The 21,129-nt window shown below is 33.0% G+C and overlaps 2 protein-coding genes across 2 annotated transcripts; both read right to left on the bottom strand.

The window, feature by feature from the left end:
• Positions 1-544: 544 nt before the first annotated feature.
• Positions 545-3,656, bottom strand: LOC140990290 (uncharacterized). Its single transcript, XM_073459901.1, has 4 exons — positions 3,373-3,656; positions 1,436-1,945; positions 1,008-1,154; positions 545-909 (listed from the first exon to the last, which is right to left on the bottom strand). Exons 1-4 carry the CDS (start codon positions 3,475-3,477, stop codon positions 841-843), a joined length of 831 nt encoding a protein of 276 aa, XP_073316002.1. The 5' UTR covers positions 3,478-3,656; the 3' UTR covers positions 545-840.
• Positions 3,657-14,303: 10,647 nt separating this feature from the next.
• LOC140990706 (protein BOBBER 1-like) lies at positions 14,304-17,479 on the bottom strand. The gene is made up of 6 exons (XM_073460540.1): positions 16,952-17,479; positions 15,672-15,844; positions 15,535-15,583; positions 15,033-15,199; positions 14,763-14,846; positions 14,304-14,673 (listed from the first exon to the last, which is right to left on the bottom strand). The coding sequence occupies exons 1-6, from the start codon at positions 17,358-17,360 to the stop codon at positions 14,635-14,637; spliced, it is 921 nt and encodes a 306-aa protein (XP_073316641.1). The 5' UTR covers positions 17,361-17,479; the 3' UTR covers positions 14,304-14,634.
• Positions 17,480-21,129: the final 3,650 nt, after the last annotated feature.

Genomic DNA, 21,129 nt, shown 5'->3' with positions numbered 1-21,129 from the left:
AATAATAATTTAAATTTCTTAAAAAATTTGAAATTGAATTTATTTAATTTAAAGTAAGAATAAGATGAATGAGTGGACAACCGGACCTACAAATAATGAGTGTGAATGTTAAAATGAATGTGGGAGAATAGATGTGTTAATGTAATGTGTATGTGTCATGTGGACCCTACGATTTTTGATGAGGTGGTGGGTGTTACTGTGCGGATGCTCTTAGGCAATAATTTACATTAAATAAAAAAATATTAATAAATTTTAAATTTTTTTATTTTTAAGTGAGAAGATAGTTCTTCTGATATAAAATAAAAATCAGAAGATCAATGGAATATTGACTCATCCTCTGCATGTTCATGGAATCTAGCAAAAGTTGGCTGTCAGCCTGCCACCAACTGAATAGAGGAGCAAACAGCAAAGAAATATATATAACTATAAAAGTACTTGATAATCGACATCTGATCGTTCATATTCGATTTTTGGAATAATTTATACAGAAGAAAATAAACAAAGAAGTTCAAATAATAATTCTGATAAACAGACGATTGAAATATTATCGAAGCATTTTATCATCTTCTAAAAGCCTATAATATTAATAAGACAAGTGTATTCAAACAGTTTTAACATAATACTCCACACAGATCTCTCTTATTCAGCTGTACATAAAAATATGTACATATTTTCTATGCCATTTGATCTACATCACAGGTTGTTCTAGTATTCAAGAAACATAGCAGTTAGCAAGCAGATCCATCCAAGATGGCACAAATTCGTTTTCTTTCCCGCGTCATGTCTAAGATCTATTATACCATGCCTTTAATGTTTACTTTTGTTTACTGCTTTTTCTAGTTATTCAATCTTTGCAAATCGTCCACGGATTCTTGGCTGGCTGTCGGCCAAAGCCTTCCTGCAAGCATACTGAAACAAAAAACAAGAAATGAGTTCTGTAAATATGTTGTCCTTAATAGTCTGGAAATGCAATTTCTTTTCAGGTTGAAGTATGGTTTTGAACTCGCCTTGACTTTTCGGCCAAAGTTTCTTCTGGACTTCTTACTCCTGTATCTAGAGAGCTTTTCCTTGCGATCTTCGGAAGGGCAACTGCTGGTACTTGTTGGTTGCCCCAGAGGAGATTTCCCCAGGTTCATATTTCCATCATCGGTAGTCTGTCATAAAAATGTAGAATCGATAACCATTCCCTGTCCTGTTGAAGTGGGCATGAACATCTATGCATGCGTTTCGCAGAACAGGCTTAGACACAAAACTAATGGATGAGAATTCAAAACAGGATGTTCCTCGATATCTAGATGGTATTTCAAAGTTTCTAGAGATATTGAAAACTAAATGGGTTTAATCGAAGTGCGTAAGAAAAACTGGAAGTTGAGAATTATGTATTATAGGTAAGAATGTCAAGAAAGATATATTAGAGCAATAAACAAATTCAAACCTTTAAGTCTCCTTCGCTGAAGGATCTTCGAATCCCATTAAGATCCCCAAAATCCATAACATGAAAATCAAGAAAACCAGGCTTCGATGGAGCCTCTTGCACATTTTCCAATGAACTCAGACAACTTGAACTAATACTCTTTTGGAACGAAATCTCTTCAAGCAATTTTTTATCCGCATTATTGTTTTCATCGGTCATCACAGTAGGACTCCTGATTCTGAGGACTTCAGATAGATGTGTTTCATCTCCTTCCTTAGCCAAAATATCCTTCTGGCACTCATAGAATACCTCATTGAGAAGGGTTTCACTCTCAATTGATGATCCGATATCTAACTCAGTCAATGGTTGTTGGGAGATGCCATTTTCTCCACAAAAAATGGCAGCGGCCACTGGATCAATTCCAATTACTTGTTCTTCGATTACAGGATCTGGAGCCTTGAAAAGATCCCCGTCTTCTTGAAGGTAGTATTCAGATACAGTGGATGTCGGAATCAGGTTGCCTTGTACATCCTACGTTAACAATCAAAAACACAATTTTGTACAAGTTCAAAAATTTCCAACTTGGAGAAGTGGACACACTGATCATCAAAATTAAACTAAACAAGTGAATCCGCAATCGCATCTTCATCCATTTTAACAAGTTCCACTCTATTGAGATTAGTCACTGGGATCCACGTACACAAGTCGAATAATACATAAATGCCAGTATTTAACGTCAGAAACCAGGGAAATCAAATTGAGGAGACAAAAGGCATTCACCCCTTCTAAATGATAAAGATCTACAAATTTTGTATGCAACTGAACTAATAACAATAATAAGTTTTTCTGCTAAAAGACCTTTAACCGTCCCTGAGTGAAAATTTCCAAGCCCAGCTCTATTAGAACCTCAGCTAGTAGGTCCAAAAGATAAAGACGGTGAAGATTATTTTGAACCACTACTAAAGCAGATGTAATCTTGTGATAAACTTAATGTGACATTCTCCACTATAGGATTTAGATGTCTATTCACGATACCTTGATACAGATCTTTGTATTACTGATAAATCAAAGGACGTGTGGCTGATAGGTCTTTCTTTCATTTTTTTTTTATCAGTATAGGTCTTTCATATCATGGAACATGGATGAAGTTCTACCGTAACGGAGCGAGTGGAAGATTTGAAAGTTGGTAAGCTGGCTCACAAACACAAAGCAGTAAAAATGTGGTCCAAATGGGCATGGAAAATACTATAAAATAGTTCCAAATGCATGAAGAAAACCGTACAGGTCACATATATAAAATTTAATTGTAAAACAAGGTGGCCTTCCAGAAAATTCAGACAAAAGAAGCCAAAAAGCGTGAACAAAGTAACTGGTCACCAGACGTTGTCGTCACCTACTTGAGATTTTATATAAACCATGAAATACTAACAATATTACAGGTCACTACACGTCGCCACTTTCTAGAAATGTTGGGTAAGAACCAACTCAAACACCAAAGATTGAACTGTAAATTAAACCCTCTAGCAAATGAAAAAGAAAGAAAGGTAAATATACAAAAAGCTTCTCCAAGAAATGGAGATCCCCCCTGAAATTCAATGTAACATCAAACCACCAAATAAATAAGGAAAAACAAAATTTTGCAATGCCCATTTACTTCTCCCCTTGATTTATCAATCAATAAGGCAACAGAAGTAAGAAGTTGGTGCATTGCAAATTAACCCAACTTGAACTTCAAAAAAGCAAAAAAAAAAAAACATTCCATTAAAATTCCCCAGAACAAGATATTAAGCATTACACTACGAATCAAAAACACCCACCCCAAATAAACATCATTCATTAAAACACACACACACACACACACACACACACAAAAAACAAAAGAAGTTTTTTTTTTCCAAAAAAAAAAAAAAAAAAAAAAAAAGAAAAAAGAGAGGGAGGGAGGGAGGGAGATCATTTACCAACGAAGCATTGGGCTTTTGCGAGCAGCAAAACTCGTCAAACTGCTGTACTTCTTGAGGGAAGTCTTGAAATTGCTGGAACATCAGCTCTGTTTCTGCATACATTCACTTTAACAGTACTAGTTTTTTTCTTGTTTCGCTCTGTGAAAACTAAAAATAAATAGAGACCCAAAAGACACACACTGCGTGAAATCAGATGTATGGGTAGACTGAGAGAGATGGGGCATTAATGGTGGAGAGGTGTATGTGTTTATTTATGGGCACCAAACAGAGTCGCTGCAGAAAATTGAAGGAGAACTTTGATTTTACTTGCTGGCTCATTCTCTTCATTATATTATTATTATTATTATTATTAAAGCAGAAATTTGGTGAAAATAGTTTTAAAAAGTTAAATCATTTGTTTGGTTTTTAGTGGTGATGGTACTCAAGAGTCATCTTGTTGAGCTTATTTAATATCATTTTTTTTATTGTCGATGTGTTCAAATTTATTTAGAAAACAACTAAATGTCATTTTGAAAAAAAAATTTAATATTATATATTATTTTGATTTAGGAAAAGAGTACGAATCTTTATCTGTGAGATGAGTCAACCTTACCGATATTCACAATAAAAAGTAATACTCTTAGCATAAATAGTAATACTTTTTCATGGATGACTCAAATAAGAGATCTGTCTCACAAAATACGACCTTTGAGACCGTCTCAAACAAGTTTTTGTCTTAAAAAAGTTAGGGTACATAAAAATTTAGATCATAAATCATTTTTTGATCTAAAATATGTTTTGAAAAAGGATATATCTTTTAAAAAAAATTGAGAATAAAGTTTGTTACAATTAAGTATTGAGTCTCGAATCTGAGAATGATGCATCAAAAAAGTAATATAATTTTAAATTGAGTAAAAAATTTAAAATTTGTTTGTTTTTTATATAATAAATCTGAAACTGAAATATTAAATGTCGCATTTTTCAAATTTTTTTTTTAAAAAAAATTCATATTACAAAAGTTTCTACATGGAAAAATACTTAATTTGCTTTAGAAGCTACAAAAGAAGTATTTGTTTCTTTATTTCCTTTTTAAATAAAATAAAGAAATGTTTTTTAGTTGTCGTCATTGTTGAGAAGCTACGAGTCTTCCTAAAAGAAAAACGAAGAACTTACGAGTCAGCAGTAATCTAAATACACTAAAATATTATGTGAAATTTGTACGCACGATTGACTTATAAAATTATTAATTTTTCTAGATTTTTTAATATAATAATAGTCAATTATAAATAGGTGATTAATATCTCAATGACAAGGACAATTTTTCTTTTCATAGAACAAGGAACATTTGTTAAGATATATATTTATTATTAGACCAAAAGATATAGTTGTTAGTCAAAGTATAATTTATTTATTTTTAAATATGTGGTGCACACACATACAAAACGATATGTGAATATAAGATGTTGCACCTACTTGGCTGTCCGTGGATCGATCTGTTAAGCTGATGTGTCCGAGAATGACGTGACTCAACTGTTGGTGTTGTTTCATATCCTTTTGAGAACAGTCTTACCATTTTTAACGTAGGTTATATCCCTAACATAGACAATATTACTTGTTCAGGTTTGACGTCCCTCTTTTACGACTCACTTAGTCAACCAGATCAAATGGTGTAATGTCACCAACTTAACGCACAAGAGTTTTTCAGAAAGTCACTTATCTCAATATTCATATCACCCATAAAAACTAAACCCAACACAAATCATGATATATTATGTATCTAACAATTGAACCCAACATATATAAGCATAAAATTGCTTCTGATTTGAATCATCTTGAATTTTTTACTAATTAATAAATGGAAAACTCAACTATAAGATTTTGAATTATACAATCATATCGTACAATTGCATCCAGGTCAAAAACCAAAGTCAGTTCACAGCATTTTTTTAAAACCAACAGTAAAAAAAAATACATAGATTTGGATATTGACGAACATCAAAGAATAATATGGACATTAATAGAAAACAAAAGGCTTGATACATCATTTTACTAATTATGCACAAAATTCAAATCACTTATCAATCATATAATATCACATACTATGATTCACATTGAAAATTTGTGCAATTTCTAAAAATCATTTCTTTATTTTTCTCAAAATCAATTTTTATAAACATACACTATTTCATACTAAAAAAATAAAATTCTATAAAACTTTTAGTATTAATATAAATTAAATAAATATATAATAAAATATGTAGTAACTGCATAATTATATTATCATATTAGCTCAATTTAATATATTTGTGTGTTATTCTAAATATAGTCTAAAAATATATTTGGAACTTAAAGCTAATTTTAAAAATCAACTTACATTAAGTTCTTCAACCTTTTGAGCAAAATGCGAGCAAAAGTAAAATTTGATTGTAGGTATTTGTAGAAGACCATTTTAAAAATTTCCTCATAGTTAAAAAAATTCTTCAAATTAGCATCAATAAATTAAAGCTAAAAAACTCAAAAATAAGAGAGAACTAAAAAAATTACTGAAAACCCAAAAAACAATTGTAAAATTTGGGTGGGGATAGCCCAAGGGTGGCTCCCTGACTGCTCCCAACTGGCATCACACTCTCAATTGAAACTTTTAACACACACTCAATTAGTTTGAGGACAAGTCATAAATGATCTTCTAATGAATCAGAAAAGGATATGTTAATCATGTTATTTATACAATCATTCATTTTCCATTAATTAATTGAATTGGTGAGAAAAAGTTGTGTTGGTTTATGGAACACTAGTAATCGTAATTTTGATGATAACACAACTTATTATTGTATTTCTAACATATTTCATTAAGTGTGTAGTTTGTAAATCATAATTTGGAAGTTTCAAGAAGTCGAAACTCGAATTCAGCTTAGCTGAATATCTGACACAACTGATTGTTTCGAACATATATTATTACTCGGCTTTCAAAACGACAAAAAAATAAAACGATTGAACAAAAAACTAAAATTTATATAAATCATATTTCAGACAATCATGTTGGATTCAGACGTCATCTAGTTGAAAATATTATTTGCAAGATCCAACTGGATGTAGTTGAAATAACAACCAGCTTTATAGAACTAGTTTTGATATTTTGGTAATATCTTTCAGTTATATTATTGAAATGAAACGAATCATCATGAGTTACGAAGTTAAAATAATGATATACAAATCATAATTGCAAGTTGAAGTCTAATCAACACTTGAGATAAAGAAAAATTGCATTGAAATTTTCTGGTTTTGCACCCAATGAAGAAAAAGTTTCAGCTTTCATATAGTATCGTATTTTGAGCATATCTATCTTTTACTAACTTGAAATTGAGTGGTTTTAATTATGTGGAAAGCCATATGTTTATTACTTTTCTCATAAATTAATGAATCGAGAATTATAATTAAGAAAATTTAGTAGCAAGCTTGGACCAACCAGCTTGAACCAACCGGTCAAAGCTGCCCGATCAACTAGCACAATAAAATTGGCTCGATTGCGGAAAATATCTAGCAATGTGAATATGACCGTTTTAAAATTAGAAATTACATGGAACCTTTCGAAACAATCATATTCTTGTTTCTAATGTTTGTGTCATTCTTAGCTACAATAAATACAATACTTTGAAAATCAAACAAGAGTTTTGGACAAGGATTCAAAACATGTGCAACTTAATTGAAGAAAACCAATTAAAATAAAATCCCCAAGAAAAGAATGTGAGGAACAAAATAAGATACAAGTTGCTAGGACAAATGGAGGTATTTAAAAGGGAATGAATAAAGAACTCACAAAATTTTTTATTTTGAATCAGTCAGGAACAAATCTCAATACTTCAGAGTACAGTACTTAGAAATCGAAAGTGCAGAAATAGTCCACTCAAACTGAATGAACAACAATTCCAACAAAGACAATAGATAAAAAAAACAATAGTGCAAGTAAAATTGCTAAAAATAAGTAATTCAAGAATTGTTTTTGGATGTTCAAATGTTAAAATCCTTTAATGTTTCCATTTCTTCTTTTTTCGGAAGGCATCACTAGAAGACTTTGGTCAATACAATACTTTTTACTTCCCCCTTCGGTAGAAATTATACAAATATGTACTGATACTCTTAGTACACAACATCACTACACAATATAAAACTTGTGTGAAAAGACTCATTCGTACAGTTACACAAACTAAGATAGAAATTCTTTGAAATCACTAGTGAGTGTTTGAGTAGTACAAAACGATCTTTCAAATGATCGAATAATACTTTGAGCGTGTGATTTACAAATCTCAGAAGAGCTAATTCAAGTGCGGATGAGGTTTAAAACCCAACTAGATTTTGGGTACCGAAGGTTTGTTTGAATGATTGTAGGCTTCAAAGAAGAAAATCATCAAAGAATTAATCTGGTTTTCGGATAGTGGTTGCTCCAAACACATAACTTGTAATATCAAGGTTTTATCTGTTGATTACAAAAGACAAGAGTCACATCTGGTGATAATTCCAATGGTAAGGTTGTGAGAAACGATAAGATTATCTATAGTAAGGTAATTATTAAGGATGTATTACTAGTTGAAAATATTTTCTACAATATGATTAACATTAGTCAACTATGTGTAATGGTTACTCGGTTGAGTTTCACAAACATACATGCACAATTAAATCTGCAAATTGTAAGGTTATGCTAACCCGACTAAGAGAACAAAATACATATAAATAAGTTGTAATGATGATAATCTTAATGCTCCAACATGCTTTGTTATTTTGCATGGTAATAAACATTGGTTATGGAACAAACGATTCAATCACTTAAATTTCAAATCTATTGTCAGGCTGTCAGCTTGAGTAAGTAGAAATTGGCATTAATGTTGCCTAACATTGATTTTACCAAAGATAAGATTCTTTCTGCATGTCAGTTAGGTTAAAATATCAGATCAACATTCAAGGATAAAGGAAACAACTCAACGACTCGATATTTGGAACTTCTTCATATGGATCTCTTTGGTCCAATACATGTAATTAGCCTAGGGGGAAATAAGTTAAACTTGGTGATTATTGATGACTTTTTAAGGTTTACCTTCCAGAGTTTTAAAAATCATACCACTGCCCAACTTATCCAGATTCTTAAAAAATTTCAAAATGAGAGAACTTCAGTGGTAGATAGGAAAGGAGTGACAGAGGAAATATGTTTACCAAGAATGTACTTTCAAACTATATGAATGATAATGGAATCAAGCATGAGTTTTCAGCTTTAAGATCACCTCAGCAAACACTACAACAAAAATCTTATTTAACAACACATCAAAGACAACGGTTTTAACAAAAACCGTTGTTTTTTTACTTTTAACAACGGTTTTAACAAAAACCGTTGTCGTAGCCTAAAAAAATCCGCTCAAAGACAACAGTTTCTTTAAAACCGTTGTCTTTGATATATCTACGACAACGGTTTTTAAAAACCGTTGTCTATGAGCGTTTTTTTTTGTCTACGACAACGATTTTTAAAAACCGTTGTCTATGAGCGTTTTTTTTTTGGACTACGACAACGGTTTTTAAACTGTTGTCGTATAAGCGTTTTTCTTCAAGCTACGACAACGGTTTGTAAAAAACTGTTGTCTTTCAACTGGTTTTTCTACAAATTTTGTTGTCAATATTAGATTTCGCGACGGCCTAAGTAAAATCTGTCGCTAAATTTAGCGACGGTTATACTATACCGTCGCTAATTTAAATCTTGCGACGGTTTATGTATACCTGTCGCTAAAATTTGCGACGGTTTAAAGTAAAACTGTCGCCGATGTAGATATAGCGACGGTTTTCCAAAAACGGTCGCTAACTTTAGCGATGGTTTCTGTATAACCGTCGCTACATTTAGCGACGGTTACTTAAAACCGTCGCCGATGTATAGCGACGGTTTTCCAAAAACGGTCGCTACATTTAGCGACGGTTCTTGTATAACCGTCGCTAAATTTAGCGACAGTTTTATTAAACCGTCGCCGATCTATAATTAGCGACGGTTTATATTTAACCTTCGCTAACTAAAGCGACAGTTCTTATAAAAGCGTCGCTAATTTTAAATCGACGACAGTTGAAAAAATAACTGTCGCTAATTACGACGGTTTAATCAAAACCGTCGCAAACTGTCTATAAATATCCCATCTCTCAGTCCATTTTCTACTCTACCACTTCACAACACTTAAAATTTTTCTCACTTACACAATTTTCATTTCGTTTTTCTCTTTAAAGATTAATAAATTTTTACCACTTCACAACACTTAAAATTTTTCTCTCTTACACAATTTTAATTTCGTTTTTTTAAAGTTTAAAAAATTTTTAAAATCAAGAATATAATATTTTCGACTGAAATTTTTTTTATTTTACTGACAAAAATAGCGACGGAAAGCATAAAAAACCGTCGCTAATATTGAATTAATACCGTCGCTAAATTTAGCGAAGGTGCATAAAACCGTCGCTCTTTAGCGACTATTTTAATTACGACCGTCGCTACTTTTAGCGACGGGTAACGATGATTTCCGTCGCAAATAAGCGACGGTTGTTTAAAAACCATCGCAAATTGTAACTACAACAACACTCTAAAACCGTTGTCTTTTAGCGAATTCTTTAACCACATGACCTTTAACAACGGTTTTGTATACCTACGACAACGGTTTTTCACCGTTGTCTTTGAGCACACCCTGTAACCACAGGGCTTCTAACAACGGTTTTAAAAGGCCTACAACAACGGGGAAAAACCGTTGTCGTAGGCCTTTTTTCTTGTAGTGAAAATGGAGTTGTTGAGAGAAAGAACATAACACTCAACAAGGCGGCTTGAACCATGTTAGATGAATCTGGTATCTCTCAAAGATTTTGGCAGAAGTTGTGAACATTTCATGCCATATATAAAATATATCAATGATTAACAAGAATCATGGAAAGATCTCATATGAGATCTGAAAATAACAATCAATCTGATATCTCATATTTCCGCATATTTGGTTATAATTGTTTCATTCACAATAACTGTTAAACACATTTAACCGCTTTTGATGTTAAATCTAGCACAAGTATGTTTCTAGGTTATTCTTCTATTAGTAAAGAATATATAGTTTATAATTATAGAACTCTAGCATTTCAAGAGTTTGTGCATATTGTATTCGATAAATCCTCAATTTGTCATGATAATAATAGCATCATACATGATAATTAATACAATAAATGCTACTAAGCTTGATCATAGAGGTGATAATGAGATAGATTTAAGAAGAACGACTGTAATCATTCCTGAAGCAAGTCCAACCATCCATAATGAAACTACACAGAATCAAGCCGCTAAAGAAATTGAGCCAATGATTGATCACCAACCAGAAATACCTCAAGAGCAGAATGTTGGAGATACCAATACAGATCCAGAGATCCAACAACAAGATCCAAAGATATTTGGACCAAGACTCTGATAGAATAAAAACCATCCTCTCGAGCTGGTCATCGATAACCCGACCGTCCCTCCTAGAACTAAAAATCAAATGATTGATGAGTTCATGTATATAGCCTCTCTCAACTTGAACCTGAGAAAATAGATGAGGTCTTAGGAGATTCAATGCAGGAAGGTCTAAATCAGTTTGAGAGAATTAATGTTTAACATCTAGTTCCAGACCATCTAATCAACATGTTATTGAAACAAAATGAGTGTTTAGGAATAAAATGGATGCGAGTAGATCAATAGTATGCTATAAAGTCGGGCTCGTAGTTGAAGGATATAGATAGGAAGAAGACATAGATTTTGATGAATCATTTGCTCATGTAACTAATTTGGTGAAACCATTTAACAAATTAACAAATAAATTCATAATAAACTTATCCTTTTGTCAGATCTTCGATAAATTTTTCAACCGAAAATAAATCAAATTAATTTTATTTAGATTATTAATAAATAATATATCTTGTTTATTCAAGATAATTAACAACAAATATATGATTCTAATTTGATATCTAACCTATATTATCTAAGAATACTGGTATATATTAGATCATATTTAAACAACAAATATCCTAAATATTTGATAAGTGCAAGAATTTCACTTAATTTATATGAGAATCCATTTAATTTATGTTAGTTTTGGACAAAATTACGCTTGGTATGTGTTGTTTTTGTGTCGAGCAGGAGATAAACAACTATTGGATGGTTTATGGCAATTAGAGGTGTTTTTGATCCTGAACTGTTGGTGAACAAGAGCCGTAGCGCCAAGGATCAAGCGATGCAGCACTAGGGCTTGAAAGACCAGAACAAGCTCCTAGGCGCTGACCACCAGCGTCGCGACGCCTGAATTGCCGAGAGATGAGCGCCTAGGCGCTGACCATTAGCGCCGCAGCGCTAGACTGCCGAACAATAGGCGCCTATGCGCTAACCAACAAGCACCGCGGTACCACACAATCGAGACACGGGCGTCGCGGAGCTGCTTGGCTCCGAGAATCAGAATTGGGCTTTCAACTCATGGGCTCGGATGAAAATATAAAAAGGAAAACCTAGGGAACAAGAAAGGCAGCCGTTTTTGGGAGGAAACCGCGAGTGAACAAGAGCACACGCACGAGACGAAAAATTGGAGCGCAAGACTGGATCGCAATGACGAAGAACGACGAATTTGGGGACAGAGACGCCACTTTTGATTTGCCATTTAATCATTCGCCTTTTTTTATTTCTTGTGTTGAGATGTCTAGACTTTCAAACATGTTTTGTTTTTGTTTACATTTCGTTATGAACTAAATTTTCTATTCTAGAGGATGACGTAGTTTTGTTGATACGATAATTTGACTCGGTTGTTTATGTGATTAAATTCATTTTGATTTAATTGTGTTTCTTTGTTTTTAATCGCTTGCAATTTAATGGTCATAAATTTAATCGCTTCCAAATCTAATTCCAAATCCATATTTATAAAGAACCAAACTCACTGTAAGTGAAATCACTCCTCTAGATATTTTCTCTCATTGATATTTCTCAATTCAGTGATTAGATTAATGTTTATTTACAATTAATTCGTTTTCAGCAGACCAAATTGTTAATTGATTCTTCTTGATAAAATCGTGACTATTTTAATTACAAACACTTATATACGTTTATTAATACACTCTTCGTGGGAACGATACTTTACTCTCATATATTAAAACTCGACAACCGTGCGCTTGGAGCGGAAAATACGCAACAATATTCTTCAAGATTATTGAAATATTTTAGATCGTATATAAATATTCTTTTTGAATACTGACAAATCTTAAATAAATATTATAATATTTTAGATCAAAATTTATCAAAGATATCAATAAATCTTAGATTTTGATCAATATTCATCGGAATTATTTATAAAATCTTAGATCAATATTTATTGGGAAGGTTAACGAATTCTAAATTCATATCATTGTACTTCAAGAATAGCGATAGATCATATTATAGATTTTAGATCATTATTTTTAAAAAAATATTGATAGATTTTTGTTCTTATAAAATCAGTGTTCTTCACGAACTTTGAAATATCTTAGATCTTAAATCATAGATATAATATTCTTGAGAAGTATAAACAATCATTTATATTTTAAATTATAGATATTGCTAGATTAACAATTTTAAAATCAATTTGTTTCAAAAATATCGATAGATTTAAGATCTTATTAAATTTTCAATAAAAAATGAGTAGGTCTCTTGTGAGACGGTCTCACGAATCTTTATCTGTGAGACGGTCTCACGAATCTTTATCTGTGAGACGGGTCAACCTTACCAATATTCACAATAAAAATTAATACTATTAGCATAAAAAGTAATATTTCTTAATGTATGACCCAAATAAGAGATCCGTTTCACAAAATATGACCCGTGAGACCGTCTCAGACAAGTTTTTGCCATAAAAAATTGTGTTATGCTACTTCAAGAATATCAACATAAAATTATAAAATTGTGTTACTTTAATAGCATCCATTAATTTAATATAAAATAAAATATTTAATAATAAGTTGTGCTTTTAAGGAAACAACTTCAAACGAAAAAATATGTGTGTTGATAAGAAAATATAGAAGAAAGAAAAGAGAGTTCAGACTCCAAACTATTTTATTTATAACTGAGAATCATATTTATAGACTATAATTACATGATACAAATATGTAAATAGATCAAATGAGCTATCTATATTAACCGAAAATCTATCTTGATAACTATCTAGCTATCTTTACATCTATATCATAACAGCATTTTCCTGCAAATTTAAATCTTTACATCCTATTGCAATCTAAATAAATTTGAACTTATACCCTGCACTATATTTATTGCGTATATAAAATAAATTCAAACAAAAACCCACGTACCCATTGAATCTACAAGAAGACTGACTATAACATCTCAAGCAACTCGGCTAAGTAGTATTTTAAACTCTTGTAAAAAGCAAATAACCACAAAACCTCTTTATAAAATTAATAGGTTTTATCTGTGTATTAAAACATTAAGCATATTTAACCGTTGTTTTTTTATTTTTATTTTTATTTTTTAAAACCATTTGCAATTACTTTTATTGCCCGAATTTTAAAAATATAAGGATTTAAATATATTTCCTTTTATTTTACCTCGTTTTTTTTTCCACCCTTCAATTTCGAGTAGATGCTAATACAATTTGACCCAATTAAGCTGTCGCCTCCACCTCAAGTTTTTTCATTACCATCATTCATTTCTTTTTCAAAATGAAAGTCCTCAATAAGAATTAACATATTAGTTGATAATTTTCATTGAGCTCGCTCACAAGATTTAGCTCAAGTAAAACTTTATCTGCGAGAAGTCTTGAGAGAAGAGAACTCAGACTCCGCTGACCGCAGAATCAAGAATTTCACGCCGTGCAAACAAAACAGTAACTCTAGAAGATAGAACAAAAAATAGCACTAGTGGATGACAAGGAGCTTGACACCACATCTAACAATAATCCACTTGACTAATATTATCAGTATCATAGTTTTTCATGATAAAAGCCTCCAGCTAGCTGATCACAAAGGTTCTTCACATTAATACAGTAACTACCCCGCTTCAAGCCATGTTGTTCAATAATTCAGGCAATGACGTTTACTTGCGGTCACATGTTCATTAACTTCCATCAAAATACGCCATTACTTTCTTGGAATTTGAGAAAGATGAAATCATATACATACATGTTTTTTCGCATTTGATACGTAGAAATATAAAGGTCTATTAAGAGGGAAGAGTCCGCCACAACCAAGACCAACCCACGTCTGGCGATGTAACTAGACTTAGCTAAACTTGGCCTTTGAGAAATCCATTTCTGGATGCTGCAAATCAAGAACTACCCATCAGCAAATGCGATAAGTTTTTTAAAGAAAAAGATCGATGTTAGCGTAGAAGATTAGTTTGTTATCACCTCAGCCATGAACTTCTTCATTATCTCTTGTTTTTGCATTTCATCACTTGAGGGAAGGCCCATTTGCTTCTGTCGTTGGTCGAACTGACAAGAATAGGTCAAGAGTTAACAACATTATATGAAGCAATAAAGACGATGGAAAGATGAGGTGACATGCACATTGGTACTGTGGATAAAAACTCCTAAAATGGTCAAATGACAAACGAGGCCTTCGATTTTATGACCATTAAAGCAGATGTAAAACACATAACAAAGTCAGTAAACGTCTACCATCATTTTTTCGACAGTGGACCGTGTTTCAGGATCAAGATCAGACAATTTGCTGTTCTCAGGTTCAACTTTCTGGGTATCAATCTCAGGTTCTCCCTTCACCAAGTACTTCCACCATTCCATCTGGTTTTGCTTTGTTAAGAGAATGGAGATGGATTTCTGGTCCTCTGCAAGAAGTTGAATGATTATTGGCTACTAGCGACTGGGTTTCAATAAATGCTAAAATTTTCAAAAAATCAGCAGACATATGGTAAACTTTTCCATAGATTAATATGAAGATAAATAAATCAGTGTTGTAAATGGCAGTACGTGGTGGCAGGGCGGTGAGTGACCGCCTAGACAGTGTATTAATATATGTAATTAAACAATGTTTATGCATAAATGAGCTTCATAAAATTCAACACAATACAATACAATTATACAAGATGCAAATAGATATATAAGTGTATTAATAATTTATACAAGATGCAAATAAATATATAACCGTATCAATTTTACCTACCTAAACTCCAGAAGCAGTCATCAACCTTGACAGACTGAAAAAGCTCTCCCTGCAAATTAATAAAGCTCAAAAGAACACTTAAGCAATGAGCAGCGAAGAGGGTAAATGTGAATTACAGAACAGCAAGACACACTTACTTCAACCACCGGCGGTTGACCTTTGAGCCCAACTTTAAGATATTTTTTCTTTATTTCGCAAGTAATGAATCTTGACTTTGTTCCAGGAGGTACAGGAACATTAATGTTAACCTCCTGCAAAGATTGACCCCAAGTGTATTTCTCCATGTCGAGGCCATTCCCTTTGTTAGGTGCTGCTCAGGAACAAATAACAATCACCAATAAAGAGGTGGTATGTGCAATAAATAATGTAAGAATCGAATTGTGACAGCTAAAGAATGCGCAAGTGGTAAAATTGCATTGTGTTGCGAAACATTACCTGGTTAAAACATATATAAAAAATAATAAAAACCAGATACAAAATGGTTGTGGAATCATGTACAAAGACAACAAATACATATTAGAAGTTCTGCTCAGGAACAAATAACAAACTCTGGTAAAATTGTATTGTGTTGCGAAACATTACCTGGTTAAAACATATATAAAAAATAATAAAAACTAGATACAAAATGGCTGTGGAATCATGTGCAAAGACAACAGATACATATTAGAACTCAGAAATTATTAATGAGTATTTTTTCATCCTGGGATATATATGCAGTCAATATATAGTTCAGTTTCCTCCTCCCGTTGATAAATCCGTGATCCTGAGGTGTATAAAATGATTCTCTTTAATGTAAAAATATGTATATCAAAGTGTATCCAGCACCTTCTAATAAATTCTCTACACCTAAATGCTCGACACCTCATCCTCGGGAGCAAAACAGATTTCTATTTAGCACGCATATTATGGGGTGTCAAGAAGTTGGGAATTCGTAAATAAATTTTGTTCCATATAAAAATAACCATTTCCACTCATAACATGCAAATGCCAAACAGAGATAACATTAATCCTAAGAACTATATCCATACACAAAAGCAGTTTTGGATGATGCCATGGCAAATGTAACCCATGTCTAAAGTCACGATAGACATGTATACATCAATTCCAAATAACAATAAAAATGACTTCAGAATGAAGATTGAAAACAATTTTAAGTAGCGTAGGATCAAGGAATTATGATGAACATGGAACTTGCACAATCGATGCAGACAAGTAGAATAGTTCATCCTCATCGAGTAATCAACTTTTCTTGCCCAAAGTGCAGGTAAAATTTCAAAAAAGAGAAACAGCACTACAATATCACGATAAAACATCAAGCCATCTCAAAACAAAGTAAACGACACAGTTTTTTCTACTCAATGAAGTAGCAGAAACACGATTGAGTATACAATAACGTCGAGGAAAAAAAGGCACATACCTCGAAGCCCATTCTTCTCCATTTCAACTTGAGTCTCACTTCCTTGCTCTACCTTTACCTCCTCCGTCTTCACAGCCGTCGACGTCGAAGGCTGAGGCGGAACCTCCTCCTTAACACTTTTCTCAACTTTTCTATCTACTTCCACCTTCGCTTCTCTACTCTTCTTCTTCTTCTTCTCCTCCTCCAACTCCACTTTATCTTTCACCATCTTCAACACCGCATTCACATCACTCACCAACGAATCGCTCCTAAACAAGTCGCTCTCTCGCGCGACGAACTCGAACACCTTCTCCAAAAACCCAAACGGATCCGACGGATCGAGGGCAGCGTTGAACTGTTTCCTCGCTGGCGGAGCCGATGTCGCCGGCTTCTTCTGGTCGTCTTCCTCGTAATCGGAAAGTATCGCCATGAGCACACTGATCCAAGATTGATGATAAAATTGAACAAATTTTGAAATTCGGGGAAAATGTTGTTGTCAAAGCCGACCAAGAGTGAAGCAATTTGCAGCAGAAAACTGGGAAGCCGTAGGTTCAGGAGTATTCTAGGTTATAATTATGGGAAATTAGAAAACGAACCCTAATGTTCGTTTCAAACATCACTTGCCCCAACCCAAAAAGTACTCCACGGTTGTTAATATTGTTGTGAAAAAGTAAAAATTTACAATAAAAAATAAAAATTTTAAACTCTCAAAATTATCACACTACACACTTTATAATATTTTTCTCTCAACTCAATTGTGATTTTCTTCACAAATGAGATATCTATTTATATAAAATTTTTACAAATAATCCAAAAATAAATTACATCATTACATTCATCATCACACACAAATTTCAATATCCAACACCTAATTTTACCTAATTTTCAACATTCAAATATTCAACATTCAAATATTCAATACACACATTTTAAATATTATTTTTCAACACTCCCCCTTGTGATGATGATCATAATGATTGTCTTCATTACGTGTTTTTATACTGCCTCGTTAAAAACCTTACTAAGAAAAACCCATTGGGATAAAAACCATAGTAAGAGAAAAAGAGTGTAGTCATGTAAACTCCCCCTCATGTTGACACGAACAATTCTTCACAGATTTCGTAGATTGCGCATCCCAATATTATATATATGCTTTCTGAATATTGTCGTAGGAAGTGCCTTTGTGAAGAGATCTGATGAGTTTTCACTTGATTGAATGTGACGAACATCAATACATTTATTCTTCTCAAGCTCTTTGGTGAATGCGAAGAACTTAGGAGGAATATGTTTAGTTCTGTCGCTTTTTATGTATCCTTCTTTCATTTGAGCAACACATGCAGCATTATCTTCATATAGTATCACAGGCTTCTCGTCGAATGATAATCCGCATGAGATTTGGATATGTTGAGTCATTGATTTTAACCACACACATTCACGGCTTGCTTCATGTAGTGCAATAATCTCGGCATGATTTGATGAAGTTGTTACAAGTGTTTGTTTCTGTGAACGCCAAGAAATTGCAGTGCCTCCACGAGTAAATACATATCCAGTTTGAGAACGTGCTTTGTGTGGATCAGATAAGTATCCAGCATCGGCATAACCAATTATACTTGGATTAGCATCTTTTGAATACAAAAGTCCCAAGTCTGTCGTTCCTCGTAGATAACGGAATATATGTTTAATTCCGTTCCAATGTCTCTTTGTTGGATATGTGCTAAATCTTGCCAATAAATTTACGGCAAAAGATATATCAGGCCTTGTACAATTTGTAAGATACATAAGGGCACCGATAGCACTTAGATATGGTACTTCTGGACCAAGAATATCTTCATCATCTTCACATGGACGGAATGGATCCTTTTCTATGTTTAATGATCTAACAACCATTGGAGTACTTAAAGGATTTGATTTGTCCATATTAAAACGTTTAAGGATCTTTTCTGTATAATTTGTCTGGTGAACAAATATTCCACATTCTTTTTGTTCAATTTGTAAACCCAGACAATACTTGGTTTTTCCAAGATCCTTCATTTCAAATTCTTCTTTCAAGTATGACACAACTTCTTGAATTTCCTTATTTGTTCCAATGATGTTTAAATCATCAACATATACAGCAATAATTACGCATCCGGATGTTGTTTTCTTAATGAAAACACAAGGGCATATTGAATTATTTACATATCCCTTTTTCATCAAGTGATCACTTAGCCTATTATACCACATTCTGCCGGATTGCTTCAACCCATATAATGATCTTAGTAATTTCACAGAATAACATTCTCTGGGTTTTGAACTTTGTGCTTCAGGCATCTTAAATCCTTCAGGGATTTTCATATATATATTACTATCAAGTGATCCATATAAGTAGGCTGTAACAACATCCATAAGACGCATTTCTAAATTTTCAGATACTGCCAAGCTAATCAAATACCGAAACGTAATTGCATCCATCACAGGAGAATACGTTTCTTCATAATCAATTCCAGGCCTTTGAGAAAAACCTTGTGCAACAAGTCGAGCTTTATATCTTACTATTTCATTTTTCTCATTTCGCTTTCGAATAAAAACCCATTTGTATCCAACAGGTTTTACACCTTCAGGTGTAAGGACTATAGGTCCAAAAACATTACGTTTATTTAGCGAATCCAATTCAACCTGGATGGCATCTTTCCATTTTATCCAATCCTGCCGATTTTTACATTCACCAAAAGATTTTGGTTCATGATCTTCATTATCATTTATGATGTCGATTGCCACATTATAAGAAAATATATCATCAATTTCTTCTATATCTTTTCGGTTCCATATTTTTCCAGTATTAATATAATTGATAGAGATTTCATGATTCTCGTCAGTTTGTGGTTCTGACAAAACATTTTCATCATCATGTGTTTCTTCAGGAACATCATTCTCTATTTTGTGATCATTATGTGTTTCTTCAGGAACATCATTCTCTATTTTGTGATCATTGTGTTTCTCTATGAATTTTCTTTTTCGAGGATTTTTATCCTTGGAACCAACTGGCCTTCCACGCTTCAGGCGTTTAATGACATCATGACTATCTTCAATTTGTTTCTTCGGAATTTCAATTCGAGCAGGGGCATTTGCAGCATGTATATATGATTTAGTTACCCCTTTTGTGTCTGCAAATGCATCTGGTATTTGATTTGCTATTCTTTGCAAGTGCACAATTTGCTGTACATCTTTTTCACATTGTTTTGTTCTTGGATCCAGATGTAACAATGATGATACATACCATGTAATTTCTTTTTCGGTATGTTTCTGTTCTCCCCCTAACATTGGGAAGATTTCCTCATTAAAATGACAATCAGCAAAACGTGCTGTGAACACGTCGCCTGTCTGTGGTTCAAGATATCGAATGATCGATGGACTATCATAACCAATATAAATTCCAATCTTTCTTTGAGGTCCCATTTTCTTTCGTTGAGGTGGTGCAATAGGCACATACACCATACATCCAAAAATTCTCAGATGAGAAATGTCTGGTTCTTTACCAAATGCAAGCTGCAATGGGGAGTATTTATGATATGCACTTGGTCTGATGCGAATTAATGAAGCAGCATGTAAAATTGCATGTCCCCATATAGAAATAGGGAGCTTTGTTTTCATAATCATTGGTCTAGCAATCATTTGCAGACGTTTAATCAATGATTCAGCCAATCCATTTTGAGTATGTACATGAGCAACAGGATGCTCAACAATGATTCCCATAGACATACAATAATCATTGAAAGTCTGGGAAGTAAATTCACCAGCATTATCAAGTCTAATTTTCTTGATTGTATAATCGGGAAATTGATTCCTCAATTTTATTATTTGAGCAAGTAATCTTGCAAATGCAACATTTCGAGTTGACAATAAACATACATGTGACCATCTGCTGGAGGCATCAATCAATACCATAAAGTATCTGAATGGTCCACATGGTGGATGGATTGGTCCACAAATATCACCCTGAATACGTTCAAGAAACATTGGTGATTCAGTTTGGATTTTGGCTGGTGATGGTCTTATAATAAGTTTTCCAAGAGAACATGCTTTACATTGAAACTTATTATTCTGAAAGATCTTCTGGTCTTTCAATGGATGACCATGTGTATTTTCTATAATTCTTCGCATCATTGTTGAACCAGGATGTCCTAATCGATCATGCCAATTGGTTAATATTGAAGAATTAT

The sequence above is a fragment of the Primulina huaijiensis genome, chromosome 12 (genome assembly GCF_012295235.1).
Source record: "Primulina huaijiensis isolate GDHJ02 chromosome 12, ASM1229523v2, whole genome shotgun sequence".
In the NCBI taxonomy this organism is placed as follows: Eukaryota; Viridiplantae; Streptophyta; class Magnoliopsida; order Lamiales; family Gesneriaceae; genus Primulina; species Primulina huaijiensis.
Note: the sequence above shows the minus strand (reverse complement) of the source record. Positions and strands in the feature narration are given on the sequence as shown.